This window comes from Magnolia sinica, chromosome 2 (genome assembly GCF_029962835.1).
Source record: "Magnolia sinica isolate HGM2019 chromosome 2, MsV1, whole genome shotgun sequence".
Lineage (NCBI taxonomy): Eukaryota > Viridiplantae > Streptophyta > Magnoliopsida > Magnoliales > Magnoliaceae > Magnolia > Magnolia sinica.
The window spans coordinates 1127462-1155287 of NC_080574.1; the positions used below are offsets into that span (position 1 = coordinate 1127462).

At 39.3% G+C, this 27826-nt stretch overlaps 1 protein-coding gene across 6 annotated transcripts; it reads left to right on the top strand.

Moving 5' to 3' along the window:
- The first annotated feature begins 8919 nt into the window (after window positions 1-8919).
- Window positions 8920-27598, top strand: LOC131231232 (defective in cullin neddylation protein AAR3-like). 6 transcript variants are annotated; one of them, XM_058227366.1, is made up of 9 exons: window positions 8967-9269; window positions 11486-11570; window positions 16238-16295; window positions 16470-16545; window positions 16688-16770; window positions 20499-20595; window positions 21434-21473; window positions 26336-26433; window positions 27034-27598. In XM_058227366.1, the coding sequence occupies exons 1-9, from the start codon at window positions 9221-9223 to the stop codon at window positions 27354-27356; spliced, it is 909 nt and encodes a 302-aa protein (XP_058083349.1). In that variant the 5' UTR covers window positions 8967-9220; the 3' UTR covers window positions 27357-27598. The 6 variants fall into 6 exon arrangements, with proteins under 6 accessions (XP_058083379.1, XP_058083386.1, XP_058083349.1 ...); XM_058227374.1 differs by having other exon boundaries at window positions 8969-9269; window positions 16244-16295; XM_058227396.1 differs by lacking the exons at window positions 26336-26433; window positions 27034-27598 and adding an exon at window positions 21632-22436 and having other exon boundaries at window positions 8920-9269; window positions 21434-21479.
- Window positions 27599-27826: the final 228 nt, after the last annotated feature.

Sequence of the window (27826 nt, forward strand, 5' to 3'; positions counted from 1 at the left end):
CCTTAAGCATACCTTTGCCGGAACAACATGGAAAAAGAAAAACCAAAGTAATGTCCGTTCCACCCACTCGCCCCTCAATGTGTGGTAGTGATGTTGGTGAATCCAAATCATTCATCAGGTGGGCCCTGGGGCCGACTGCTGCCCCATATGCTATCCCTAATCCTAATACCATCTGGGTTGGATTAGCTTATATTAGTTTTGGCTGAGCTGGGTTGGGTTGGGATAATATTCATTATTAGTACCTAAGGTAAGACCTCTACTAGGTGAGCCCTACATCCCATCCCTGATTGATCAGATAACCCGATGGGCCTGAAAAAAATGATAAAATTGAGTGATGGGCCTAAATACCCAAAAATACAGTCATATGGCCCAAAAGAAAAGAGGGACATAAAATCCCAAGATGCGGACTAGCAAGAGCATCAAATAGGGCCTTGACCATTAGGGAATGGGTCTATAGACACGGCTCAAAGCTGTTCAGCAAGTAGGCAGCCTCGATCAATAGTAAATGGGTCCAAAGACGTGGCTCAAATTTGGTCAGCAAGTAGGCCGGAATTGGGCCCTGTTAAGAATGTGAATTGGGCTCCATTGTTAAAGTAATATTTTTAATTTACCAAAGTGAAACTAAAATGTGTAATCATCATCCATCACTCATTGGACTTGGGTACATGACCCCAACCCCAACCGATGTTAAAGTTCACGTTTTGAGCCCAAACAAGTTGGGCCCTAGTTGTATCTGAATCATGTTGCAGTAAGGATTTCTATGATACCCCTCCTTTGAGTATGGATTAACTCCTTTTGCTCTTTTTAGTAGGGCACTGATAGGATCCTCTAATCTTGAAGATTTTATTAGTATCACACATTGGGCCCATAATGTGAATGGTCTGGGTGATTGAAACATGACCCAGATCCAATTGTCCGGATGCAAGGTTTGCTCAAATGAATCCCCATGCATTGTAATACCATGCTGCGGAACTTTAGCCTTTGAATCCAGGTCATCTTCCAATAATCCACACTGTTTATACTGAATAAAAGACTCACTTTTTACAGTGGAAAATTAACAAATAAAAAGCTCTCAATTTGGACTACTTCAACCTTTTGATAATTTGACCCATTGGTAATTTAACCCTTTTACTTTTGTTTTGAACACGAGCAGTCAATATGGAAATCTTTTCAAGCATTCCCCAAACCGAGCGGATGCGGATTGTCAAAACCTAGGTGAGGTCTACTATGATGTTTGTGAGAAATACATTATATACATCTGGTTAAATCATATTAGGCTGTGAGCCCAAAAATGAAGACTAATCCAAAATTCAAATGATCCGTACCACTGGAAATAGTGATGATTTAAGTCCACACGCTTGAAACTTCTTTCGGGCCATAGAAGGTTTGAATCAAGATAATCATTGTCTTTTCACCTCATTTAATAGGAATGACTTTTATTGTGAAACTTCTCCGGGGCACAGAAGTTTTAAATCAAGATAATCATTGTCTTTTCACCTCATTTAATTGGAATGACTTTTATTGTGAAACTTCTTTGGGGCCTTAGAAGTTTTGAATCAAGAAAATCATTGTCTTTTCAGCTCATTTAATAGGAATGACTTTTATAAACGGTTTGAATGGCACGTAAACATCAATGTAGACTCCAGAGAGATTTCAAAATTTGAAGTATTTTCTTACCCACTTTTTCTTACCTGCAGGCTGTCATGGTTGTGCCTCTTTTTAGGCTCATGTCCCAAGTATAATCTGGAAAAATAGATGAACATGGTGGTTTTTGGGCAAGCATCATGGTGGGCCCCACTTAGCTCTTGAGTCTTGACACAGGGATGAACGTGATGAGGATAACTACTCCGAATCCACGGAGCTTCTCTAGACTCCTCACAGGTACTTCTCGAATTCACGAGGAAAGAAAGCAGAAAATATAAATAAATTCTAATAAATTCAAAATTGATTAATTGATGACTAAAAAAGAGTTCACAACCCTTTAAATAGGGATACCAAGTAATGGGAAAGAAATCAGAATCAAACTACAAGTAAAACTCCTAGAATCCGCAACTTACTATAAATAGTAAACTTACTATTTATAGACGGCTGTGATGTCTACTAGTGCGCAAGGTTTTCGGCCAAAAATAGTAAGTGTCTTATTTGGCTTCACCAAACCGTTCCCCTAATTATTCTAAGCTCTTTTCACGTTGGACGCAACTCCTAAAGCCCGATGGATGAAGAGTTATAATCAAACTAAAACTTACATTTATAGTAAAAACGAAATTAAAGTAGGGAAACGACTGTCGATCCAAGGGTTTTTCGCAATTTCGGGTTGCGCAACCCGGTATAGCCAGGTTGGCTGGCTAAAGTAGCTCGTTCTACCCCAAAATCATATATTTTACGTCAAGTAACTCATTCTGGATTGCGAGATACGCTCGATCTAAGGTCCGACGATCTGAATCACTTCTGTCGTCGACCGGGCCTTTTCTGATCCATCTTGGCCATAAAACTATCCGCGACCCGCTCTACATCAGTCCCCTCTACTTCAAAAGAACTCGTCCTCGAGTTCTCATCCTGCACTGGTTCATGATACTCGGTTAGGTCTGCGACATTGAAAGTCCGTGAGATCGCCATGTCATCTGGAAGATCAACAACATAAGCATTGTCATTGATCTTTCGAATGATTGGGATGGGTTCAATGTTCTTATTTTTCAACTTGTTGTACGTCCTAGTTGGAAATCTCTCTTTAAGCAGATGGATCATAATGCAGTCTCCCACCTCGAACACTTTTTTGTCGCCGGTGCTTGTCCGCTTGTTCCTTATACTTCTCGTTCGAGGCAAGTAACTTGACCTACACTTCCGCATGGTTGCCCATGATCTTGTCTGCCATATGTTCTGGTGCAATGCTCGTGCCTGGGTGCTTGGGCAGAGGGACCAAGTTAAGCGTGTGGCGAGGCACTCGTCCATAGATAATCTGGAACGGTGATTTCCAGTCGAGCGGTTCATCATGTTGTTGAATGCAAACTCAGCTTGAGACAAGGTCAAATCTCACTGCTTCAATTTTTCTCCTGAAATATAGCGAAGGAGGTTTCTTAATGTGCGATTCACAACTTCAGTCTGTTCATCAGTCTGTGGGTGGTAAGCACTGCTGAATTGAAGTCGTGTATCGAATTGAGTCCATGAAGTCTTCCAAAAGTGGCTAACGAACTTCGTGTCACGATCGGAAGTAATAGTCTTGGGGACCCCGTGTAGTCGTACGACCTCCCTGAAAAATAGATTCACCACGTGTGTTGCATCAAGAGTCTTCTTACATGGGATAAAGTGTGCCATCTTAGAGAAACGATCTACCACCACGAACACCGAATCCATACCGCGTTGTGTTCGTGGGAGACCAAGCACGAAGTCCATTGATAAATCCTCTCAAGGACCGTCAGACATAAGTAACGGGGTGTAGAGGCCCGTATTCTGAGATTGCCCCTTAGAGGTCTGACAAACATGACAACGTTGTACGGCTTTTTTCACATCACGTACTAATTGTGGCCAGTAATACCGCTCTTCCACAAGAGCTCGAGTCTTGTCTCGCACAAGGCGTCCACCGAGGCCACCTCCATGTAGCTCCTGAATAATCTACTCCCTCAGAGAACTTTGGGGGATACATAATCGATTCCCTTTGAGAAAAAATCGTCCTATATATAAAAATTACTGGGGTGACCTTCTTAACACTTTACCCAAGAATCTTTGAAGTCCTCATCCTCGGCATACAGATCCTTAAAAGAGTCTAAGCTGACCACCTTATTGCTCATCATAACAAGTAGTGATGTATGACGGCTAAGTGCATCAACCACCTTATTCTACTGCCCTGACTTGTGCTTCAGAACGAACGTGAATTCCTATAAAAACGCAACCCATCTAGCATACACACGATTCACGTTAGTCTGACTATTAATAAACTTTAATGCTTGATGGTCAGTGTACAGAACAAACTCTATTTGAATCAAATAATGCCGTCAATGTCGCAGCACCTGAACAACTGCGTACAACTCATGCTCATAAGTCGACCACTTCTTTCGGGCTTCGCTGAGCTTCTCGCTGTAGAAGGCTATCGGCATGCCTTCCTATGATAATACTCCCTTAATTTCGACGTATGAAGCGTCATACTCAACCTCAAATAATTTGTCAAAATTAGGAAGCACCAAGACCGGTATTGTAGACAAACGATGCTTGATCTCATTAAAGCTCTTGTCAGCTTTATTGGTCTATTGAAATGGTTCTTTTTTCATGCAATCTGTTATAGGCGCGACTATAGTGCTAAAATCTCGCACAAATCGACGATAGAAACTCGCAAACCCGTGAAAATTCCTCACCTCATGAATGTTTGTCGGGATCGACCATTCCCTAATAGCTCGCACCTTTTCATCGTTCACACGAATGCCTGTGGACGTTACAATAAATCATACAAACAACAGACTGTCAGTTTAAAAACTACACTTCTTCAAGTTGAGATACAACTTGTTAATTTGTAGGACCTGCAGCACCTGCCTGAAATGTTTCTTGTGCTCTGCCTCATCCTGACTATATATCAATATGTCATCAAAATATACTATCACAAATCGGCCAGTGAACGGTTTTAGAACTTGATTCATTATACGCATAAAAGTACTTGGTGCGTTCGATAGGCTGAAGGGCATGACCAGCCACTCATACAACCATTCCTTGGTCTTGAATGCCGTTTTCCATTTATCACCGGGTCGGATATGAATCTGATAGTACTCGCTCCTTAAATCTAGTTTAGAGAATACCTTGGTCCCTTCTAGCATATCGATCATGTCGTCCAACCGTGGTATTAGAAACCGATACTTGATGGTAATTTTGTTGATTGCCCGGCTGTCGACACACATGCGCCAGCTTCCATCTTTTTTTTGTGTTAATAATGCTGGTACGACACATGGGCTCATGCTCTATCTCAAGAGACCCTTACGGATCAATTCCTTCACTTGCCCCTGAAGTATCTCACACTCCTTCGGACTCATCGATAATGAGGGCAGTTGAGTAGGCTAGCTCCAGGGACGAAGTCTATGTGATGTTGGATGTCCCTCATGGGGGGCAATCCATTAGGTAAATCCTTAGGCCAGACTTCTTTGAATTCGTTTAGCTATAGTCTTAAACTTGGAGGAATGTTTGAGGGTTCATCTTCCTTGTCCTTCACCACTACGATGTATACCTCGCCAGTTTCCTTAGATTCCTCCATGAAATCCCGAATGGTCAAGAGGGAACTCCTTTCTACTTTAGAAGCTTCGAGGTGGTTCTCTGGTGCTATAGGGGCAAGGATTATTTTTCGACTATCATTGACGAATATTTAGATATTATCTCGTCTCCAATGGGTCGCATCACGGTCCGACTGACAAGGTCGACCGAGTAGCATATGACAAGCTTTCATGTCGACCACGACACAAAGTATTTGATCCTTATAATTTTTGTCAATTGAAAACAAGATAGTGCATTGTTTAGTTACCTTAGTCTCATTCACCTTTTTTATCCAGCCAATTGAGTACGGGGAAGGATGCTTCATCGTTGATAGCTGCAACTTGTCCACCATCACTCTTAAGATGATCTTCTTGCTACTACCACTGTCTATGATCACATCACAGACCTTTCCGTTGACAGTGCGCCGGGTACGAAATATATTGTGTTGCTGTAGATGTAATTCCTTTCGTGGGGCATACAGTAATCGCCTCACAATTAGAAATTCAACACGATCCTCGCTCGTAACTTCATCGCCACCTGTTTTTTCTTTAGTGGTTTGTTCATGTTCATCAAAGACATAGTCTTCTTCTGCGGCCTCATCATCATGCCCCCTTCGTTTATAGTCAAGTGTGCTGCAGGACGTTGATAACAAGTGTTTGATAAGTGGCCTGGTTGACCACAGTGGTAACAATTGTTCGACCTTGGCCGAGTATAAGGATTTGGAATCTTACTCGGACCCATTGTTGTGGGTGCTGCACGTTGAGGTCTTAATGAACCACTCCCCGTATCACGGTTTGCAGTTGTAGGAGGTTGAGGACGTTCTCGTACTGGATCTTTTCCTCGTACTAACATTGGATCCTGCGTGCTCTTGCAAGTTGTGTTTCTTCCCTACCCGCTAATTGAACTGCTTCATCCATGGTCTCGATTGGGTACATCTGAACTCGGTCTTAAATTATCAGTTGCAACCCACCTATAAATCGTGCCACCTTCTGTGACTCAGATTTTGACAGATCGTTTCGTGTAGCCAACTGTTGGAATTCTTCGGTGTAATTTGTGACGGTTCGATTTCCTTATCCGCAATTTTAATATTGTTGGAATAATATTTGCTCATAATTACTGGGAAGAAATCGTGATCGAAGAATACGTCTCATCCGTGGCCATGATGAGATAGGCGTCTTATTCTGGCGGGCTCGTGAGAGTTGTAATTGTTCCTACCATATAAAAGCACCAGATTTTAATTTAAACGCTACCAATTTTACCCTTTTATGATTTGACACATTCATATAATCAAAATATCTCTCTTCTTCGGCTAGCCAATTGAGAAAATCTTCTATACATAATAAATCGTTAAAACTAGGAAGTTTAGCCTTACCTCGATAGTCTCTTTCAGCACGATCTAGATGATCACTTTCATGAATTGGTCGTCGGGCAAAACCCTCATTAAGGTCCTCATCGCTAGAACTTGAATAATTTGGTGTAGCCCTACGGTTTGTCACTGGTAGTGCTCTACGAAAATTGGGGTTGCATCGTACAGTAACCATGGGTGGTAGAGCTACCATGGGTGGTGGAGTACCGTCTAGGGCTCGGGGCGGAAGTAGCGCATCCGCAAGACGGTCAAGAGTTGCCTGCAACCCTTGCATGGTCAACCGACTCTCCCAGTGGAAAGTTTCCATTCTTTCCGAAAGATAAGGAATCCCTTGATCACCGTCCACGGGATTTTGATTCATAGCTTCGTTGTTTGCCATCGGCCCGAGGAGAATTCTCGCTCTGATACCAATTAACACAGGGATGAACGTTATGAGGATAACTGCTCCGAATCCACGGAGCTTCTCTGGACTCCTCGTAGAGACTTCTCAAATCCACGAGGAAAGAAAGCAGAAAATAGAAATAAATTCTAATAAATTCGAAATTGATTAATTGATGACTAAAAACGAGTTCACAACCCTTTAAATAGGGATACCAAGCAATGGGAAAGAAATCAGAATCAAACTACAACTAAAACTCTTAGAATCCGCGACTTACTATAAATAGTAAACTTACTAGTTATAGACGATCGTGATGTCTACTAGTGCGCAAGGTTTTCGGCCAAAAATAGTAAGTGTCCTATTTGGCTTCACCAAACCGTTCTCCTAATTATTCTAAGCTCTTTTCACGTTGGACGCAACTCCTAAAGCCCGACGGATGAAGAGTTATAATTAAACTAAAACTTACTATTTATAGTAAAAACGAAATTAAAGTAGGGAAACGACCGTCGATAATTTTTTACAATTCCGGGTTGCGCAACCCAGCATAGCCGGGTTGGTTGGCTAAAGTAGCTCGTTCTACCCCCAAAATCATATATTTTACATCAGGTAACTCATTCCGGATTGCGAGATACGCCCAATCTAAGTTCCAATGGTCCGGATCACTTCTGTCGTCGATCAGGCCTTTTCTGATCCATCTTGGCCATGAAATTGTCCGCGACCCGCTCTACATCAAGTCTTGCGAAAGGGCTTTGTTGGGAATCTGCCTCTACCATTTAGGGCCTGTTTGGGAGCGTGGATTTGAAACCCCCTGGATTTAAAATCCTTTTGTTGTGCTTGGCACCCTATATTGGGAATCAAATTTAATCCAAAAGTAGCTATTCATAATATATTTGTAGGGATTTAAATTTAATTACTAAATCAACATTAATATATCTAATTAGTGAACTTATATAATTTTTGAAACAATAATTGTAAGAAGCCCGCTGAAATATATAACTTGCCAAAAAATGATGAAATTTCAATTCTCGGATGTGCCACAAGCACAAGATTAAGTCCGAGTGACTAATCAATGATTTTTAACTGTTAATTTACATGGACAATGTTTTGACGATGCATCATATACTCTAAAGTAATTATAGTGATAAAATTTATAATCTAATTATTTTAGGATATCATTAATGGGCTACATGTCCAATATATTAATAGTCCACTGATACACATGTTACACATGCAATTATGGGAATAATTTTAGATGCAACTCAAGTCTCACCTTAGATTTCAAAACCTGGGATTTGAAACCCTAGAAATCCCCTCAAATCCCTTGAATCCATGGTACCAAACGACCCCTTGGCGTATCAGTGCGATCTAGATCATCCGTTAGGAGGGTCACCTCGGTGGTTCACGATGCGTTCGCTAGGTGCCGACACAAAATAGGACAGGGATCAGTTGGCCGCGCATGCACGTTTGAAGCAATCCTTCATGGCCCTTCATTTTTTACTCACGTCTCGTATCCGATCAGATGTGGTGGCTTTGAGGCACGGCACGTGCACGGTGGGCCCACTTGCTAAAGATATCATATCGTCCCTCATACACCTGTGGGTAAGTGGGAAAGCACGCGACTTTCCTGTAACGTCGGCTAACATGGTATTCCTAACCCCAAAAATGAGGTTGATCCAAAACTCAATTACGCAACTCCATACGAAATGGGGATTGAACACCCAAAATTGAGACCTTCGTGAAGGCCAACGAAGCTTTGGATCAGGATAATATTTGTTTTTTCCATTAATCGTGGTGGGAATAACCTCATGAACAGTTTGGATGGAATATAAACATCACGGTCACCCACGATAGTTTCAATGGTAGGCCGTCAATTCCCACTGTTTCCTACAGCGTGTCCCACTTGATCTTTGGAATTGAATCATTTTTTATATTATAGCACAAAACGAGCTGTAGAAACTGATGGACGGAATGGATTTCACATAGACGTCGCTATGGGCCTCATGCAGATAAGTGTCACAGGAAAGTGCCTTCCGTAGCCGTGTCGCACTTCTCTCGTTGGTGAGATTCCAGTTGGAGCGGCGAACCGGGTCGAGCTCTTGAAACACTCGTTCCACCGTCACTATAAAATACGGAAGAAGAAGGAAAGGGAGAGAGGGAGAGAGCTCTTCCCTCTAAGCTAGGGTTTTTGTTTCTTTAATTGATAAAAAATAAAAAACCCCTAGCTTTTCCGAGCTGGATTTCAACCATCGATGGACTCTCCTGGCTCGAATCTGGTCGACATCTACACTCGATATTGCGGTACGCAGATTCCTCATTCTCTGCCAATATAGGATATATTTTGTTTTGAGGAGAAGAAGTTCAATTTCTGTGAGGGTTCCATCATTTTTGCAATTCTTTCGATATTGAGATCGCAATATTTATAATTCCTTGGCTGTTGTATTCTATCTTAGATGCTGTTTTGAGATCTTTCTCATTCAAGAGTGTTGAAATTAGTACATTGAAGGTGAATTTCGTGCTCGCGAATGCCATCTGCATTCAGTATTAGGGTGTGTTTGGTTGAACCAAATTTCATGAAAATTTGCACCAAATTTCTTGAAAATTTGCACCAAATTAGACTGATTAAGCAAGCAATATCATGAAATTGGGGCAACCAAACGCATCCTTGGACAAAAATGGCATGGGGAATGCTTAGTGAGCTCAAGCGATACATTCTTTTGGCAGTTGTTTCTCAGACATGGGGACATGGCACCTGAGAGATCCCAGCTGCTCGTCAGCTAGGGTCTAATGTGTAGATGTGGCATTTCAAAAATTCAGTCGTTCTGATTATCAGATGGGCCATACACATAAAATAAATGAACAGTCAAGAGAGATGATCAAAATACTACAAATGCATATTGCCATATCATGATCAGATCAGCATCAATTATGACATGATGCACCCACCCAGTGGGATCCGCCTGATGGATGGCTTGGATCTTGCATACATGCCTTGGTGCGATCTGAGTGACAAGTGCTAAAAAGTGTACTTAGCTCAGTTCACTTAACTCCACATTGCAGCATTGCTTTAGTTGGCCATTGACCCTTCCCTGTCACTTTCATGCCCCAGCATCTTTTTCCTTCCCCTCTTTAGGGTGTGATTCAATCATACATCCATCTGTATTGCAATAAGATACATCGGAATTCTAGCCGTTAGATTTAGGTTTTTTTTTTTCAATGACTCAAACTGTTTACTTGATAGACCTTGGCTTGGTGCGGGATGCCTGAAAAAATGCTCCAATTTAAACCAGGTGATTATACAAAGGTTATAGCAACCTTTCATGTTCAAAGAAAAAGAGCTAAATTATTAAAGCGTTGAAATAATCCAAGTGAGAGATTTTATTTGTTTACTTTCCGCCATATTGAGTAAGACTCATCATATAAATGGTTTGGAACATTGGGAAGATGGCCCAGATTCTTCAATTCCCTGGATGTGCATTGGTTATTAACTTTTTATCTTTCAAAAAAAGGAAGATGGCCCAGATTTAAAGGCTAAAATCCCGACGTATCTTATTGCAGTACGTCGGGATGTATTTGAGCAACCCATTTCCCTTTTTCAATTTGGTAAACTTGGACATGGCCACTTTTGGGGTGAGAAAAACGAGTGATGTTTTCAAAACAAATACAATAATTTGGAGTGGGTCATTAGAAAAGGATGCTTTATGTTATACAATTGGCTCATTGTATAGATATTTTGAAAGATTTTTCTTTTCCTTTTTAGGCTTGTAATTTTCTCACCATTTCGGCCTTCTTTAATAATTTTTTCCCCATTATCTTTGAAGAAGAAGAAGAAGAAAGAAGAAGAAATGGCCCTTTTGGATATCACTCACTCTATTTGTAACAAGGAACTAGTCTCTACTTAAGTCTTAACCAGAATTGAAATAGTGTAACCTCCACTTTAGGTCATTTTTTTCTATATGAACGTAATTGAGCTCAGTTGGGCATGGACCCTTAGTCAATGGTTACTTATATTAGCCCTTGGGTTATAACTATTGGATAACATTCCTTGATTGAACTTCTTTGAAAAGGGGTGCAAGTTATAATGATCTTGTTGCTATTATCAATTGTCAAATATTTTTTCATTTATATTATGACAATGAAACAAGATTTGTAAAGCAGGCCTCAAGTAGCTGGTAAAAGTATAGGATGATGATAAGGATTGTAATGATGATGAGCTTAGAACCTAATAAAATCCTTTCCTTATGAGTTACTTTCTTATTAATTTGAAACCCAGCCTGTAGTGGAGTTTTTTAATGTCTTGAAGTTTATTACGCACTTTATGGGGTAGTTAGGTCCTCTCTGGACACTACATTACTAATTTCCAATTTGAGGAAAAAAAATCCATTTGTTTCCTTTTCCAATATCCTCATAGTTGCTTATAAGGTAGGTGGACACTTTTATTTCATTTACTCGTGTTATGAATGAATTGTGTGTGCTCTTGTCATTGATATTTTAGTATCCTAATTTTCTTAATACAGAGATTATATCAATAAATGAACATGCAAAATCAAAAGAGGAATTGGCTCTGCTTTCAAAGTTGGTTGACTCAAGAGGACAATCAAGGTATATGAATTCTTCTTAACAATTTTATGCAAAACTATATATATATATATATATATATATATATATATATATATATATATATATATATATATATATACATACACGTATTATGTATGCAATATGCATGCATGTATTAATTGTTAGGATTTTTGAAATGTAGCAGAAAAACAAAAGTTTAAAAAATCAAGATTTAATTAGTTTCAACTCTATGATCCCCATATAGATGTTATCAAGTTTCTAGAAACATAAACATTGGAATTCTATTAGTAGATTACCTCTTTGATTGATGATGCTAAATTTGACGATGTCTCAATGCCGATTCTTCAAAAGTAGGTTTCTCATCAATTTGTCCTGAATGGAGTAGAAGGATGAGAGCCAACATGCCAATCTATGGTAGGACTAGACGGGCACACGAGAGCCATCCATAGTGGACCCCACACATGGACATGTGGAAGAAGGGAGGGGAAATGATGCTCTCTCTCTGTCTCTATCTCTCTTCTCCATTCTCTCTTTTTTCTCTTTGGTGGTGACACCCAAGGGGTCTTGGGACGTCTAAAGGCTCTCACTCCTAATCCCTCTGGCATAGGGACGTTGGTTCCCGCAGAGGGAAGCCCAACGAATGTCAGAGGAATACTTAGGAGTTAGAGGGTGGTCCCCCCCCGTCGAAAGAAAGTACTCTTAGTTCAGTTTGGTAGTCGATTGATTACGTATTAATCAATATTCAATTGATTGGTCCGAGGTTATTGACAAAAAAGATTTGTCTAAGTCACTTCATTTCTTTTTGTTTGTCTGTCCAACTAAAGTCGTAGCCTCGTATCGTTTTCATTTTTTAATTAATGCTTGCCTGTGGCTGGCTGATTGAGACCGAAAGATTCTAAAATGACTAGCCTTTGGTTTTCTTCCATGGAGATGCAAAAAAGGATCTATAAACAAGGAGTTAGGGTTACGGTGAGAGAGAGGTTATGGTGCACCACCACCCTACAATCTTCCGCATGCCTTACTATATCAAAAGTTTGTAATTCTTCCTAACCACGTATCCAAATTAACCAAATCTCTTAACTATCATTCCAGGCTCAATATCCCCCGAAAGATTCTAAAATGACTAGCCTTTGGTTTTCTTCCATGGAGACGCAAAAAAGGATCTATAAACAAGGAGTTAGGGTTACGGTGAGAGAGAGGTTATGGTGCACCACGACCCTACAATCTTTTGCATGCCTTACTATATCAAAAGTTTGTAATTCTTCTTAACCACGTATCCAAATTAACCAAATCTCTTAACTATCATTCTAGGCTCAATATCCCATGAAAGTCCATAGGATGGATCAACAGATCTTGACCAATGGATGTCCATCAAGCTTGATTTAAAACAAATCAACAATTAAAACTAAAAAATAGCGGTTGAAAAACTTCGGCTAGCCATTAGAAAACTTTGGATGCTGACCAATTTAAAAGACACTTGACAAATGACCCAAACCATAAGTTCAGTCCACTATTAATTTCCCAAGTGACCAAGTGATGCAGCAGAACAATTTGTCACTTGCTCTAAAAGCTCAAACTGATAGAGAGTGGCGAATCAATCCATTTATCTCATAGGCCAGGCCCCACATTGCATGGGTTAAGACCTTGGCCGAACCCTCTTGTGGGGCCCACTTCACATGGGTTCCGCTTCACACGGGCTACCCATCCTGAATGTGTTCCCACATCCCATAGGCTACCCCACTCGAGCCCGGTGTGAAAATGCCCCTGCATTAATCACCCCTGGTGAGGAGTCTCGAACACGAGACTTCCCGCTCTGATAGCACTTTGATGTAGAACAATTAGCCACTTGCTCTAAAAGCTCGAACTGATGGAGAGTGACAAATCAATTCCTTTATCTCATAGCCTAGGCCTCACATCGCATGGGTTAGGACCTCGGCCGAACCCCCTCTTGGGCCCCACTTCACATGAGTCCTGCTTCACACGGGCTACCCACCCTGAGTGTGTCCTTGCATCCCATAGGCTATCCCACTCGAGCACGGTGTGAAAATGCCCCTACATTATCAAACGAATCCCATATTGGATCATGTGTGCCTCAACCGGACTTTACTACATGCACTCACATGTTGGACATTTGAATAATCTTGTAAAGTGAGCCAAAGCACATGACACCAAGACCTTGGACTCTACAAATACCCTCATGTCTAAGAATTAGTCAAAGACTTAAAGCTAGTACACACACAAAAGTCGATCTAGTCCAAAGCATGATGGGTCTCTTGGTCTAGAGACTTAAAGGGATTTGCCAATGCGAGTATCCAACCGTCCAATCATAGGATCCCATATCCATGGACATGTTCGCTCCCATGTGGGGTAGGGCAAAGGCACCATTTCATTCTCAAGCTTGTTTCTGTTGACCTTCTAATGCAGAACTGATGCATGAACTGAGTAACATGTAAGATCAAATAGCCGAATTAAGATATTTAACAAAAAAAAAAAAATACAAACATCGCTATAATCATCACAAATATCATGAAAATCCAAAGAAAACCATGCATAATCCTAGCCTAAGCTACTAACATCGTAACTCAAGATCATTAAATAAAAAGAAACTAGGATCTAATGGATGTAGGGATATCCAATTAGTATAGGATATAGTCTATTTCAAAATATGAAACCTAATACAACCTAGGGTGAAAATTAGGGTTTGGGCAATTTGGAAAAGTAGGAAAATTAAGAATTTTAGATTTAAGGTTAGGGTTTTGGGGATGGGAGAAAGGGGTTTTGATGTAATGATGGTGGGAAAAAAGGGAGAAGTGGGATACACACGTGTGGCTGTACGACCACACATGTGGCGTGGGAGGATGGGTTTAGGTCGGTTAGGGTTTGGATTGTGGATATGTATGGGAAGGTTGGGTTTGGGAGAAGTCAAAGATCTGTGATGGGGAGAATGAAGAACCTGAAGAAAATACTTGGATGGGGAAGAAAAGAGAATATGGTGTGGAGATAGATGGAGACCTCGCACGTCTGTTGATGAAGATTAGCCTCGCACCAATCTTCCTTCCAAATCGCATGAAGATGGGAGAAGAAAGTAAAAGTCTCTCTCTCTCTCTCTCTCTCTCTCTCTCTCTCTCTCTTTAAAATCACAAAATCTAATGGGAGAGAGGTCATATGCCCCTCTCTTTTTATAGATCCAAGAAGTTTCAAAAATTACAAAAATCCCCTATCTTGTGAATTTTTATGAAAATAGCCTTAGTCTAAATAAAATCAAATAAAACACTCATAATATGTCCAAATATAAAATAATCAAAAACTAAATCATAAAATATGATGAAGTCTAAAACTGATGTGGACGATCAATGATTAATGGCCTGATCATGTGATCCATGCGATTCAATGGCCCGATCGTCGCGTCCCTCCGATCCAACGGTCTAGATTACTCCATAAAGCATCTCATGTGCATTTTCCAAGTGAGGGTCTTCCAGATGCTTGCACATGCACATGGGGTCATCAGCACGATCACGAGTACTCGCCTAGCCACAGGGAAATTGGTGCAGCCCGCCTCTTCCTATGATATGTTCGTAAGAGTGTACATGACGTGATGTCCTCATCACCTTCCCTTGTCATCAATCCTCTCACATAGGATGACCACATAAGAAGAACCACATTTGTCTTAGAATATGGTAAGTGGTAATGTAAAAACAAGGTACTAAGATAACATTAATGGTAGGACCTGTTACACTTTACGGGGCCATAATGGCTGTTATAGAAAAATGGCCTGTAATGACCCATTACATGGCTGACACAGTTATTTATTTTTATTTTTATTATAAACAGCCATTACAGGGGCTGCAACGGCCTCTACAGCCTGTTTCGTAACGACCACCGTTATCGTTATTGAATACCTTGACTGAGATCCATGGCTCATAACTCTCCCTTGACCAGAGGCTGGTGAGTCCAATCTCAAGTTCCCAAGGACAACTAAAGAATCCCTCTCCTTAAACAACCCATGTGAAATATAATTTGAAGTTATACACAGACTAATGAGGCAAACTAATGAATGATGATCCGTAACATTTATGTGTACATATACTTGGTGCAATTCATCTTTTCCGCTTTCCCATTCTTGCAAATTTTGCTGGATAATTCTAAGCTCCACTTTGTCCATCATGGATTTCATACTAATTTGAAGCTCTTTTGTTTGCATTGCAACCTATGGAAACTCCATTAACTTTTGGTTGCCTTTTTCACAATGTGTATGTGGTGGCTTATACCAATTTTCAATGATCCCAAACCAGCCTAATTCTATGGACCAATGCCTGGTTAGCTGATTTTAGCTGCTTCTTTTATAAAGGGTACAATGAGTTCAATACACCCATCATACCCTTTGTTAAAAGAAGTGTTCTCAAGTTACATATAAAGAGTTTGGTGGGTCGGTCTATGAGTCTATGGACCAAATGCATGAATTGGGTTTTGAAAAGTGATACTCACTTAGTCACATTTGTGTTCTTCTATAACTGTTTTCTTCTTGATTCAAACTGTCAATGAGATAGAACTTAAATTCTTGATTGCTACAGGTCTTTACCAAGAACCCTTTTCATATAGCTAACTAGAAAGTAATGGCACTTGGCCACAGAAATTAACCTTGCCATTTCCTATTTTGGCTACCATATTAAGAAATGTAATTTTTCTAGTGACAGGAGTGTGATTTTTGACGACCTTTCCAAGCTCATGTCACTCCTAAACTTGACTGTGAGTCACTATCTTTTTTATGTTATATGGGTTTTCTAAAGTGCTCTTGATTTTTGTTTCATAATAAGCTTTTGTGCTATTGACAAGGTTCTTTGTTTGCTACTTTTATCACTAGTGATGTGATTGTTATGTCTTTGTAAGTGACAATTGTCATTGTTGACAATTCTTTTATAGGTAGATTCTCATTCATTCACATGTTTCTATGGGTTTGTGTTTTTCATTTGCCGTGAAAATGGGCAAAAGAACATCGGTAAGTCCATTTTGTCTTACCTTAGTTTAATATAATCCTTTAACAACCATCTTTTGTATCCCATGTTGCTTTTTAAACTATGTAATGCTATTATTCTCCATCAGATATCTTGACTTCTTGTTCTTTATGGGATTCTTTCCAGGTGTAAGAAGGGCTGTAGCTGTGTGGAGATTAGTTTTGACAGGAAGGTTTCGACTTCTTAACCAATGGTGTGAATTCGTCGAGGTACAAATAGTGTTCAGAATATCAGTATCATTAGATGCATTGATGACTGGGGATATGGAAACATGTATTGGTAATGCCAATACTTAGAAAGATATCATTGTTTGAGGGAAACATTGGGAAAAGGGGTGGTGTGTCTGCTCGTCTTGTTGGTGATTTTATGGGCTATTTGGGGGGAGAGGAATAGTTGGTGCTTCCGGAATTAGAGTAGTTCAGTGTTGGAGGTGGTTGGGTTAAGATACACCTCATGGGTGGGTCTCCTTTTAAAGGCCTGTAATGATTTCATCCCCCCCCCCCCCCTAAGTTGGGATATAGCTGTCTCTCTCGCCTTTGATTTTCATTATGTTTTGCTTACTAAAATTTTCAGTTCCTTTAAAAAAATGTAGATTTTCATTCCATTTTATAACCATGTGTTGTTGAAAAAATCATTATAAAATAAATATATAAATTTTGTAGCCAATCAATAGATCAGATAACACTATTTAATATATAAACCTTCGACGTTAATTAACAGTGAAAAACACATTTTTCAATATAAAAAAGGTAAAATTAGGATCTCATTTTTCAATTTAAAGAGGGTAAAATTAGGAACTCATAATGAAAAGAAGATTTTAGTATTATTATTATTATTATTATTTATTTATTTTAAATTTTTTTTTTTTTTGAAGTTTCTATGATTTTCCGTTACCTTTGAGTTTTGGTTCGTCTGTTTCGAGTTGAGATTTCTCCTCACATCCAAACATCAATTTAAATAAAACCAAGAATGATTGAAATCACCTAAGCAAGGTATTTCATAACAGTAACGGTGGTTGTAACGGTCACCATTGTTACCTTTATAATATGGGCTATAGCGACCGTTATGGCTCTTGTAATGGCCGTTATAGTCTCTCTCTCTCTCTCTCTCTCTCTCTCTCTCTCTCTCTCTCTCTCTCTCTTTTAATTGAAAAAATAAACCAAAAAAACCTGTACCGGTCCCATAATGAACCTTTATGGGGCCGTTATGTCCTTTACGGGATGGTGTAATGGGCTGTTACAAGTGCTATAACAGCCGCTACGGGTCATATTTCCTGTAATCGCTGTTATGGTCTCTACGACCCCATAATGTGTTACAGTTGCCACCGTTACCTTTACATAACAGTCTTTACAGCCCCATAATGGCCGTTACGACACACCAAGCACCTAAGGAACAAACTCCACCCCCCTCCCCCCCCCCCCCCCACAAACCAAAAAAAAAAAAAAAAAAAAAAGATTTTTGGGTTTTTGGAAAATTTTCCTAATTTTTGACAATTTTCACCTATTTGCGGATGTTTCCATAGTATCCGAATTTTGATGGCATTGGGGATATCATTGTTAGTATTGCCAATACTAGGGAACTATTATTAGAGATTATTTCAAAATATCATTGATATCGATAGTATCGGTGATAACATTGAAAATATGGGCAATATTTGGAATATTTTAAACTGCCAGCAATTTTGGTATCGCTGACTTGGCGATATACCGATAATATTGACGACATTATCGATAATATTGCTGATATTTGGAACACTAGGTACAACCAATAAAAAAATGTTGAGATAGAATTTATTAATATAGTAATGAGCCATAGCTTCGTTGATCTTGGTAACCTTTTCCATGCGATACTCGTCTAAATTGTATCTTTTACTCTTCTTTCAGTCTGTCTCAAACCTGACTGACAGTTGACAGTTTAGTTCCCTGTTCTTATGTACACCTGAATCAGTAGTTGGTACTTTATCCTTTAGAATAAAAAGGTAGGGAGTACCTTATTATGTTGTTGAATTTTTATTTTTACAATTTTTACTGCAGCAACTTTGTGGATCTGCATATAATGAGGCAATTGGATTCTTAAGATTTCTGATGGGCTGTTCTAGTCCTTGACCTTGGAATCAAGTTATTTCATTGTTACCATATTTTTTGCTACGTAATCCACTCCAGGAAGTTACCCTCCGTATATGTGCTGCTAAATGCCAGTGATGTGGGTGTAAGAACACCTATCATGTTAACTTCCCTAGGTATGGATCCCTTTTTTGCATAACCATCTTGTGCATTCCCCACAATTTGTTCTGTTGGTTGTTTTTTCACTTGAAAATTTGTGTGGTGTCCTAATCTTCTATTGTGTCTGCCTTTAGCACATTGATCTGCGTAAAAGTCTTGTCATTGCATATGTGTTGATTCTGGGCAACTATCTCTGAACTGAGGGAATTCACTTCTAAATAATATTAAATGTCTCTCACCAGTCCCCAGTCATCAGGGCAAGAGTGGGACTGTTGAAAGTGGATCTTTATATTGCAGATTTGTAGCATGCCTCCACCCAAACAATGTCTGTTCCACTTTAATAAGCCTATGCATCGATAATTCTGGGCAACTACCTACCTTAAGTCGCTTTTCGTTTGTGTTTTTTTCTCTTTCTTTTTATAATTGTTCATTTCAATGTTGCACTTGTCTTTGTTGCATTCAAATGAGAATTTACTTTGGTGCCTATTTGTTTTCCTAATTACTTCAGCAATGTAAAGGAAATGTATCATCATTATGATTTTGCCACTGCCAAACCAACACGGGAATCGTTGGTCAAAGCAAATGTATTAAGGATGATGCAGGACAATTAAATAGTTGCTCTAAAAGCTCGAACTGTTAGAGTATGGCGAATTAATCCCTTTATCTCATAGCCCATGCCCTACATCTCATGGGTTATGACCTCGGCTAAACCCCCCTCATGGGCCCCAAATCACATGGGTACCGCCCACCCCGAGTGTGTCCCCGCATCCCGCAAGCTACCCCACTCGAGCCCGGTGTGAAATGCGCATTAATCACCCCCGGTGAGGAGTCTTGAGCACGAGACCTCCCCCGTGGGCCCCGCCCACCCCGAGTGTGCCCCTGCATCCCACAGGCAACCTTACTCGAGCCTAGTGTGAAAATGCCCCTGCATTAATCACCCTTGGTGAGGAGTCTCGAACATGAGACCTCCCTCTTTGATACCAATTTGATGCAGGACAATTAACCAGTTGCTCTAAAAGCTCGAACTGTTAAGAGTATGGTGAATTAATCCCTTTATCTCATAGCCCAGGCCCCACATCTCATGGGTTAGGACCTTGGCTGAACTCCCCTCGTGGGCCCTAAATCACATGGGTACTGCCTCACACGGGCCGCCCTCTCCGAGTGTGTCCCCGCATCCCACAGGCTACCCCACTTGAGCCCGGTATGAAATGCGTATTAATCACCCCCAGTGAGGAGTCTCGAACACAAGACCTCCTCCGTGGGCTCTGCCCACCTCGAGTGTGCCCCTGCATCCCATAGGCGACCCCACTCGAGCCTGATGTGAAAATGCCCCTGCATTAAAGGAGACAAGTAATTTGTAATAATTGCACTTTTCAGGGACTCGCTATGAAAATCTCCAATCCAAACAGTGATATCAGTGCATTTTGGTGATAATTTGATATTAAAATAACTTAAAAGTGTCATCATTACAATTTTACCATCGTGTAAACCAAACACAGGAATTGGTGGTCAAATGCAGATGTTATCAGGAGATAGGTAAAATAATTTGTAATCATTGCACATTTCCTTTACATTACTATGGTAATTGGTGCAACAAACATGCCCTTGATGAATTTTGGAGAAGGGCTCGCACGTCACAAATCCAATTCCTTTTTCTAAAGTGATGAATCTATTGTTGGTTTCTCATCGTTACTAATCTATTGAGTTGTATTTAGAAACATCATCGGCATAATATTTCTGAGGACACTTGGCAACAACTTCTACCGTTTAGCAGATGCATACATGAGGATCTTGAAGGATATGACCCTAAAGGTATGCACCCATCTTATAAATTTACATGTGGAACATGCACACATTAGGTTTGGGATTTGGAAACATCATCTAGCCTTGAACTGACATGGAATCAAGATCTTAAAGCTACTCTCTCCATGTTTAGTTTCTTATAGATTCACATAAAGAATAAAACTAGATTGCAGAGTCATAGACCATAGACTTCTGTAACTTCTCACCAAACGTGGCCACAGTTTATTAGATTTCCGTCCTTCAATGAACATGGTGCAAAAGACAAACATCTATGATATCTCTACAATTTTGAGGTGGCAAACAACAAGGATAGTTGTAGCCAACAAGTGAAAGACTAATATATGATTTTCTGATAATCTTTTGGCTGGTTCAAATGGCAGTGCTATGGCCATTTTCCCTGTGTAATCAATAGTAAAATCATGATTGCTTGAATTGGATTGTGCTGATTTGGCTGTCATTGGTCTATTAGTGAATCCATGTTACTGTATGTCGTAAAATTGCTTGAATTGAAAGATTTTTCTATACATAACATCCCACGAAGATATGCTCAATGATAGTAATTAGAGATCCTGTAGTCAACTGGACTCAAAACCATTATGGAAAAGTTGGTAAAGGAGCCATCAGATGGGAGAGTTGAAATCCCTTGGATGCCACATGAATTAAAGTTATTAATAACTAGGATGCTTCTCTTACAAAACAGAAGTTCCTTTTCCTTGCATTTTTAAAAAAAATAATTATCAGAACTGGCACATGAATGGCTTGAGTTAAGAATATGCTGCTAGAAAATAGGCTTTCATGAATTTTTATGCTATCATAAAAGTGTTTGCGCCTTTGTCCCCCTTTTCAGGTGCTTGGCCTATTCTCATTGATGAATTTGTTGAGCATATGTACAGGTTTGTTATCTTCCACATTACATGCTTTATGCGATCTGTAGCTTTTATCCATGAATTGTTTTTGTAATTGAAATTCATTTATTAGAAGTTCTCAAAGCATTACCATGCACTGTTATTGACTGCTTTTATTGTGGCGATCTTCATGATTGCAGCTATCGCTTATTTTGATATTTTAGATTTTAAAAGAGCTGGCTTAGATTGGCTTTGATATACGGTTGCTGTGAGATCATCATAGTTGGTATTCAGAGATAGAGCTGATAGACATGGCTTTCATCTTGAAATTATCCTCCCTTGAAGTTTATCCTCTGTCATAGACTGCTATTCATTCAGAAGATCTTCATCATTGCAGCTGCTGCTTGTTTTGATATATTAGATTTTCAAGAATTTCGCATAGATTTTTTTTTAATTTTTTTTTTACACACGCGCACACACCCCACACACTCACGCTAGTGGAATTTCACCACCTATGGGCACTCGAACCCTTGACCGGGAGTTGAAACTCCTGAGAGTCTACCACCCGAGCATAGATTGACTTTGACATAACACTTATTGTGAGATTGTCATGGTTGGTATCATAAATCTAAAATTTGCTGACTTGACTCAAAACTCAGTTTAGTCAACTTGACTCGATGAGATTTTGAGCCAGGTTCACTTGGAAAATCAATCTTGGGCCTGACCCGATCGAGACTCAGGAAGACTCATCAAGTCAATTCGACGCAACTCGCCACAGCAAAATCAGTCTTGGGAACTTAAGGTATAAAACATGGGGAATTGAACCCACAACCTCTGGCAAAGGGGGAAGCAAGCTTAACTGGCATGTCAACCAGTGGCTTGATGACAAAAGTTCCAATTTTATATTTACTTATACTAATTCCAAGGTCTGGCCCTTGATAGAGTGAAATGGCTGAACGGGATTCATGTAACCAACCCCAATTAATTGGGATAGTGCTTAAATGATGATGATGATACTCTCTCTCGTAATAGGGTTTTTGAATCGTATATAATCGCAAATCGGTATCTTCTCTCTCTCTCTCTCTCTCTCTCTCTCTCTCTCTCTCTCTCTCTCTCTCTCGCGTAATAGGGTTTGAATCGTATATAATCGCAAATCAGTATCTTAAATTGCAAGATTTTTTTATGATTTCTTTTTTTAAAAAATAAAAAATAATAACATAAAAAATTATTAGTAAATAAGAAAAGATTTAAAATAAAAAATAAAAACTCATCAATCATCTATTTCCCATCAACATGTACCAAAAAAAATAGTACATATCATGATATTATCAATCAAGAAGATTTATATGGTATACATATCTTGATATAAAGGATTCTTGTCATTTTCCTTTATTTATTTATTTATTGTCTTTCAAAAAATTTACCTTAAAAAACATATAAGAGTCCTTTAATAAGTTTCCTTCATACATTTCTTGAGTGTAGAATCATGTTAGAAAAAATGGCATTTGATTCCATTGTGAATAAATAGATGAGTTTACCAACCAATCTTTGATACCTCCCTGGGTCTTCAAGTACCTCCCTTTGATTACTAGTAAGTTTTGATTTGGATCCATAGGTTTATCTATTGGCTTAGAACCAAGAAGACGAATCTCTATGCACAAATCCAAAGCATATTTTCATTAAGATAGATTAATTCATTTGATCTAACACTATACCTAGTAGCAATATCATCAACATATACTACTAGCTCAATAAGGCCTATCATGCCTCTCCGTATAAAGATAAAATGATCTACATGGCTACGAACAAAGCCATAGTTCAATACAACTTTACTGAATTTTTCAAACCATACATGTGATAGCTGCTTTAGACCATAGATTACCTCTCGGAATTTACACACCTTGCTTGACTCTCCTTGAGCAACAAATCCGAATGGTTGCTCCACATATACCTCTTCTGTGAGATCACCATGAAGAAAGACATTTTTTACATCTAGTTGAAGGAGGGGCCGGCCACAATTAACAACAATAGAGAAAATAACACGAATTAAATTCAATTTGGCAACTTAGAGAATGTTTCAGTATAATCATCACTAAGTGTCTGAGTATATCCTTTAGCAACCAGGCGAGCCTTTAACTGTTTAATCATACCGTCATATTGGAATTTAACGGTGTACACCTATTTGTAGTCGATGATACCTTTTGCTATAGGTAGACTAGTGAGCTCCCCAATGTCATTTTGATAAATAGCAGTCATTTCTTTTCTGTTGCCTACTTCTTCCATCCCTCATTTAATGATACTTCTTGATATAACTTAGGAATACAATAAGATGACAAGGATAGAGTGAATTTATGAAAGTTGGGAGACAACCTTTCGAAATATGATGATCAGTTCATGCACGCTTACCTTTCTTGAGGGTGATAGGAATATCAGACATGTTTGGAGACTCTGATGGATCACAAGGCTCAAAAGAAGATAAGGTAGATGGCTTATCATGAGTGGTTGTACTGTCTGTCCGTTTTCAACGCAAGTAAACTTTCAACCAAGGTATAGTGGTAGGAGATGAATGTCTTCGTCACCTACAACAAGTATAGGGACAACTCCCATATAAGGAGATTTATTGTCATTTGAGAAGAATGGAGTGGAATCGAAGAAAGCGATATCAGCGCACACATATTGTTTGCGAAGTGAGGGGTTGTAGCAACAATAACCTCTATGTTCGAGAGTATATGATAAAAACATATTTGATGGCTCTAGGATCTAATTTATCATGGCCCGACTCCAACAAGTGAACAAAACATATACATTTAAAGACTCTGGGAGGCAAAGAGAATGGTGGAGCATCTGGAAGTAAGATGTCATGAGGTGACTTAGCCATTAAGATTGTTGAGGAAATTCGATTTATCTAGAAGCATGCTGTAATTAATGCACCACTCTAGAAACTTTTGGGAACATTCATGTCAAGTAATAAGGCTTGAGTTACTTCCAGCAAGTGACGATTTTCCCATTTTGGTATACTTTTGTTGTGGGTTATGTGCACATGAAGTTTGATGCGCTATACCTATTTTGGAAAAATACAAATGAAAGGAATCTGGCATATATTCCCTGGCATTATTGGAAGGAAATATAGGCACCTTTGAATTAAATTGATTTTGTACCTCCATGTAAAAGGTCTTAAAATTAAAAAATAATTCAATTGTTCTTTTATGAAATAAATCTAAGTCATACATGAAAAATCTTCAATGAATGTAACTAAGTATTTATGCCCCGTCCTACTAGGAATTGTAACTAGTCCCCAAACATCTGAATGTGTACTAGAGAAAAGGGAACTAGATTACGTTTTTTACTATGTAAGAGTAACCATCTCTCTAGATGTACGTGGTGGTTCTGCTGTAGAAGTGGAACCAGCTGGATGAGACCTACTATCTCCAATATGAGATGCTTGATTCGCCATGCTTGCTTTCTATGAAGATCCCATGACTTCTCAGCTGAATGATTCATAGCACTGCAGAGGTCCCACTTCACCACGAGCTTCTTGATTACCTCTACCACCATGACTACCACATTTGCCTCGTCCAAAGAAAGATATTAGAGCAAAGCTATCATTGGTTCCGCAAGTAAACCCTAGAGATACACATTGGAGACGTGCATAGATCTCATTCAGGGATGACACCACCTAAAATCTGCACAGGAGCTGGCTTCTATTCAGGTTTTAACATGGATAAAAAATTAGTTAACTGAAACTTTTCACATTGCTGACATTGTTTGTCTAAATCCATAGGCATTCAATTCTTCCCACATCCATTTTAGTTTTGAGTAATATTCACCTAGGGTTTTATCTCTCGCATACATACAAGAGATGTTTTTGTCAGATAAATACATCTCCCGTAATGCATCCTATATTTCTTTTGCAGTGTCCAAAAACATTATGTTTGAACTTATTGATGATTCCATGCTATTCTAAAACTAGGTCACAAATTAAGCATTATCTTGGATTCATTGATTCTCATCCAGTGTCTCTGTGGTCAAATAATTTAATATGCCTTTGATTGTTTCAAACACTTGAATTGATTTAGACCATTGGAGATAATTTGTTCCATTCAATTTAATAGAGGTTATTTGGCCCCCTAAAATCAGATGGATTTATGAATCCAGTTCTCAAATCACTGGATTCAAAAAAAAAAAAAAAAGGTTCTCAAATCACTTTTCACCTCCATTAAAAACAAGGGAAAGAGGAGTACGATACGCTTTGCACAAACATGGGCTGACCTAGCACAACTCACAAACACTTTCCTTGCACACTTCCCATGGAGTGAACACAATGCTTTGGAGATATCAACCCACACGTCTTCACGCCACACAAGGGGTGATGTTCACATAAATCTCAAACATATCATGCACGAGACATTACATGAAACCTTATGTTTTTTATGATAGTTTTTTTTTTTTTTTTTTTTAAATTATTCTTTAGCACAAGACATGAGAAAAAAGAAGCATAGGAGGGAAGAAAAGGAATTAAGAGAAGATGGATCAAGATCAAGACTGCTTTAATAGCATGTAAGAGAGAGGGTGGGAGGGTATGAGTTTGGACCCCCCCCCCTCTCTCTCTCTCATTCTAGAAATACCCCTAGTAACAATAGAAAAAAAATTCCACCTATGTAATGCAAATAATAAATCAATCTAAAACCCAATTTTAACATTAACAAGGAGATAAAAGAAGGGCTAGTTTGAGTTGATGGACATGCCTTTCGTATTGAAATTAATCCTCTCTCATGGTTTTTCATTTTTTTTTCCTTACCAACTGCATTCTTTAATGTGAAGAATCACCACCACTATTCATGCTTAACATTGAATGATGTTTCATTGCCTTTGCTCATATTACATTCTTTTCTTTTGGAACTGAGGTACAGAATAACTCAATCCAACAGTTGCAGCACACGGAACATTTCTTGTGATTGTGGTGAAATGGAAACACAACCATGCATGCCTGGTTCATATGCTGGTATGTTCTATAAGTCAACGTTGCTACCTTGATCTTTCAATCATTAGAATCTTTAGTTAATTTTAGCAGTTGAAATACTATATAAATAACTGGATTATCACTAGGCTGGGGGGATGTTCACTAGGCTGTGTGGTTTTAAAAAGCCAGCTGCTCAGACTGGGTTTCGTTGGTTTTGACCAGTTTTGGATGGTATTGGCATCAGTGGTTCCTCAGTATGAAACCAAATGGTTTAGGTGTTCAGTTCAGGTCAAGTCTGGTTGGATCTGCCAGTTTGGATTGGTTTTTACAAAACTGTTTCTTGCATTCGGCCAAAATTTTAGGGTATGCCTGACTGCTTCAGAGAGCCTTGGCCATAACACCAGTATCAATGGAATACAGGCTGTAACGACCGTTAAGGTCTTTTTTTTAAAAAAAAAAAAAAGAAAGGAAGAGAAAAAACACTGAAAAAGCTTGTAGTGGCCCCATGATGACCATTATGGGTCATTTTTTCTGCAACGGCTGTTACAACTCTATAACAGTTGCCACTGTTGCCGTTACATAACAACCATTACAGTACACCATGCTGGTGATCTGTGTTATCTTGTCATTTTTATTTTACAGGACTGAGAGTGCTTCCTGGTATGAAGAGGAAATCTCTTGCCGCCGTCAATGGAAATGAAGCACTGAACTCTTGGAACTCGATGAAATCAGAGCATTTCTCAAAATGCCAGCGTAGCAGGCAGATTGCTGTTGCTGATAAACAGGCCTCCCAGGAGACCAACTCATCAGATGATCACGTGGAAGTCAATAAACACAATCAGCTAGGTCGCTCAAACAGTTTGTCATGTGCGATTGAGGGTAGTCTGTTGAAAGGCTTTGAAGGACTCCTCTCCATGGGCCACTGTTTCCAGTTTGATCAGGGAAGGAGAGTTTCATTTACATAGTTTTTGCAGTTTGATCAGGGAAGGAGAGTGATATTTCACATGTGTTTATGCTCAAGCAGTTTGTCTTGCATGATCTTCCTTTCCATTCTTCTATCTTAATCATCATGTATTGGCGCTTGTTGTCTGTGCTATTTTTGATATATTGGTAAAGACTTTCTATTTTACTTTTTCTTAGTAAGTCTCAGATCAAAATACATTCATGAGATAATAATATTTTGAACTATGTTTTCTTGCTTCTTGAAGTGCTTGTCAGATGTGAGGCACTTCTCTGGATTCTTATTCTAAACAATGGGAATCAATTGGGAGATATGGGAAAGTTGCAGCGTCCCTCCCATGCACCCAGCTCGTGGTTTGTGATCTGAACTTTTCATGAAGAGGGCACCATTCAAAATGAGCTTTGTTTGGCACTAGAAACTGAATGGATGGCTATGAATAGATCTTTTGCTGCTAAAATATGAACTTTTTGTCCC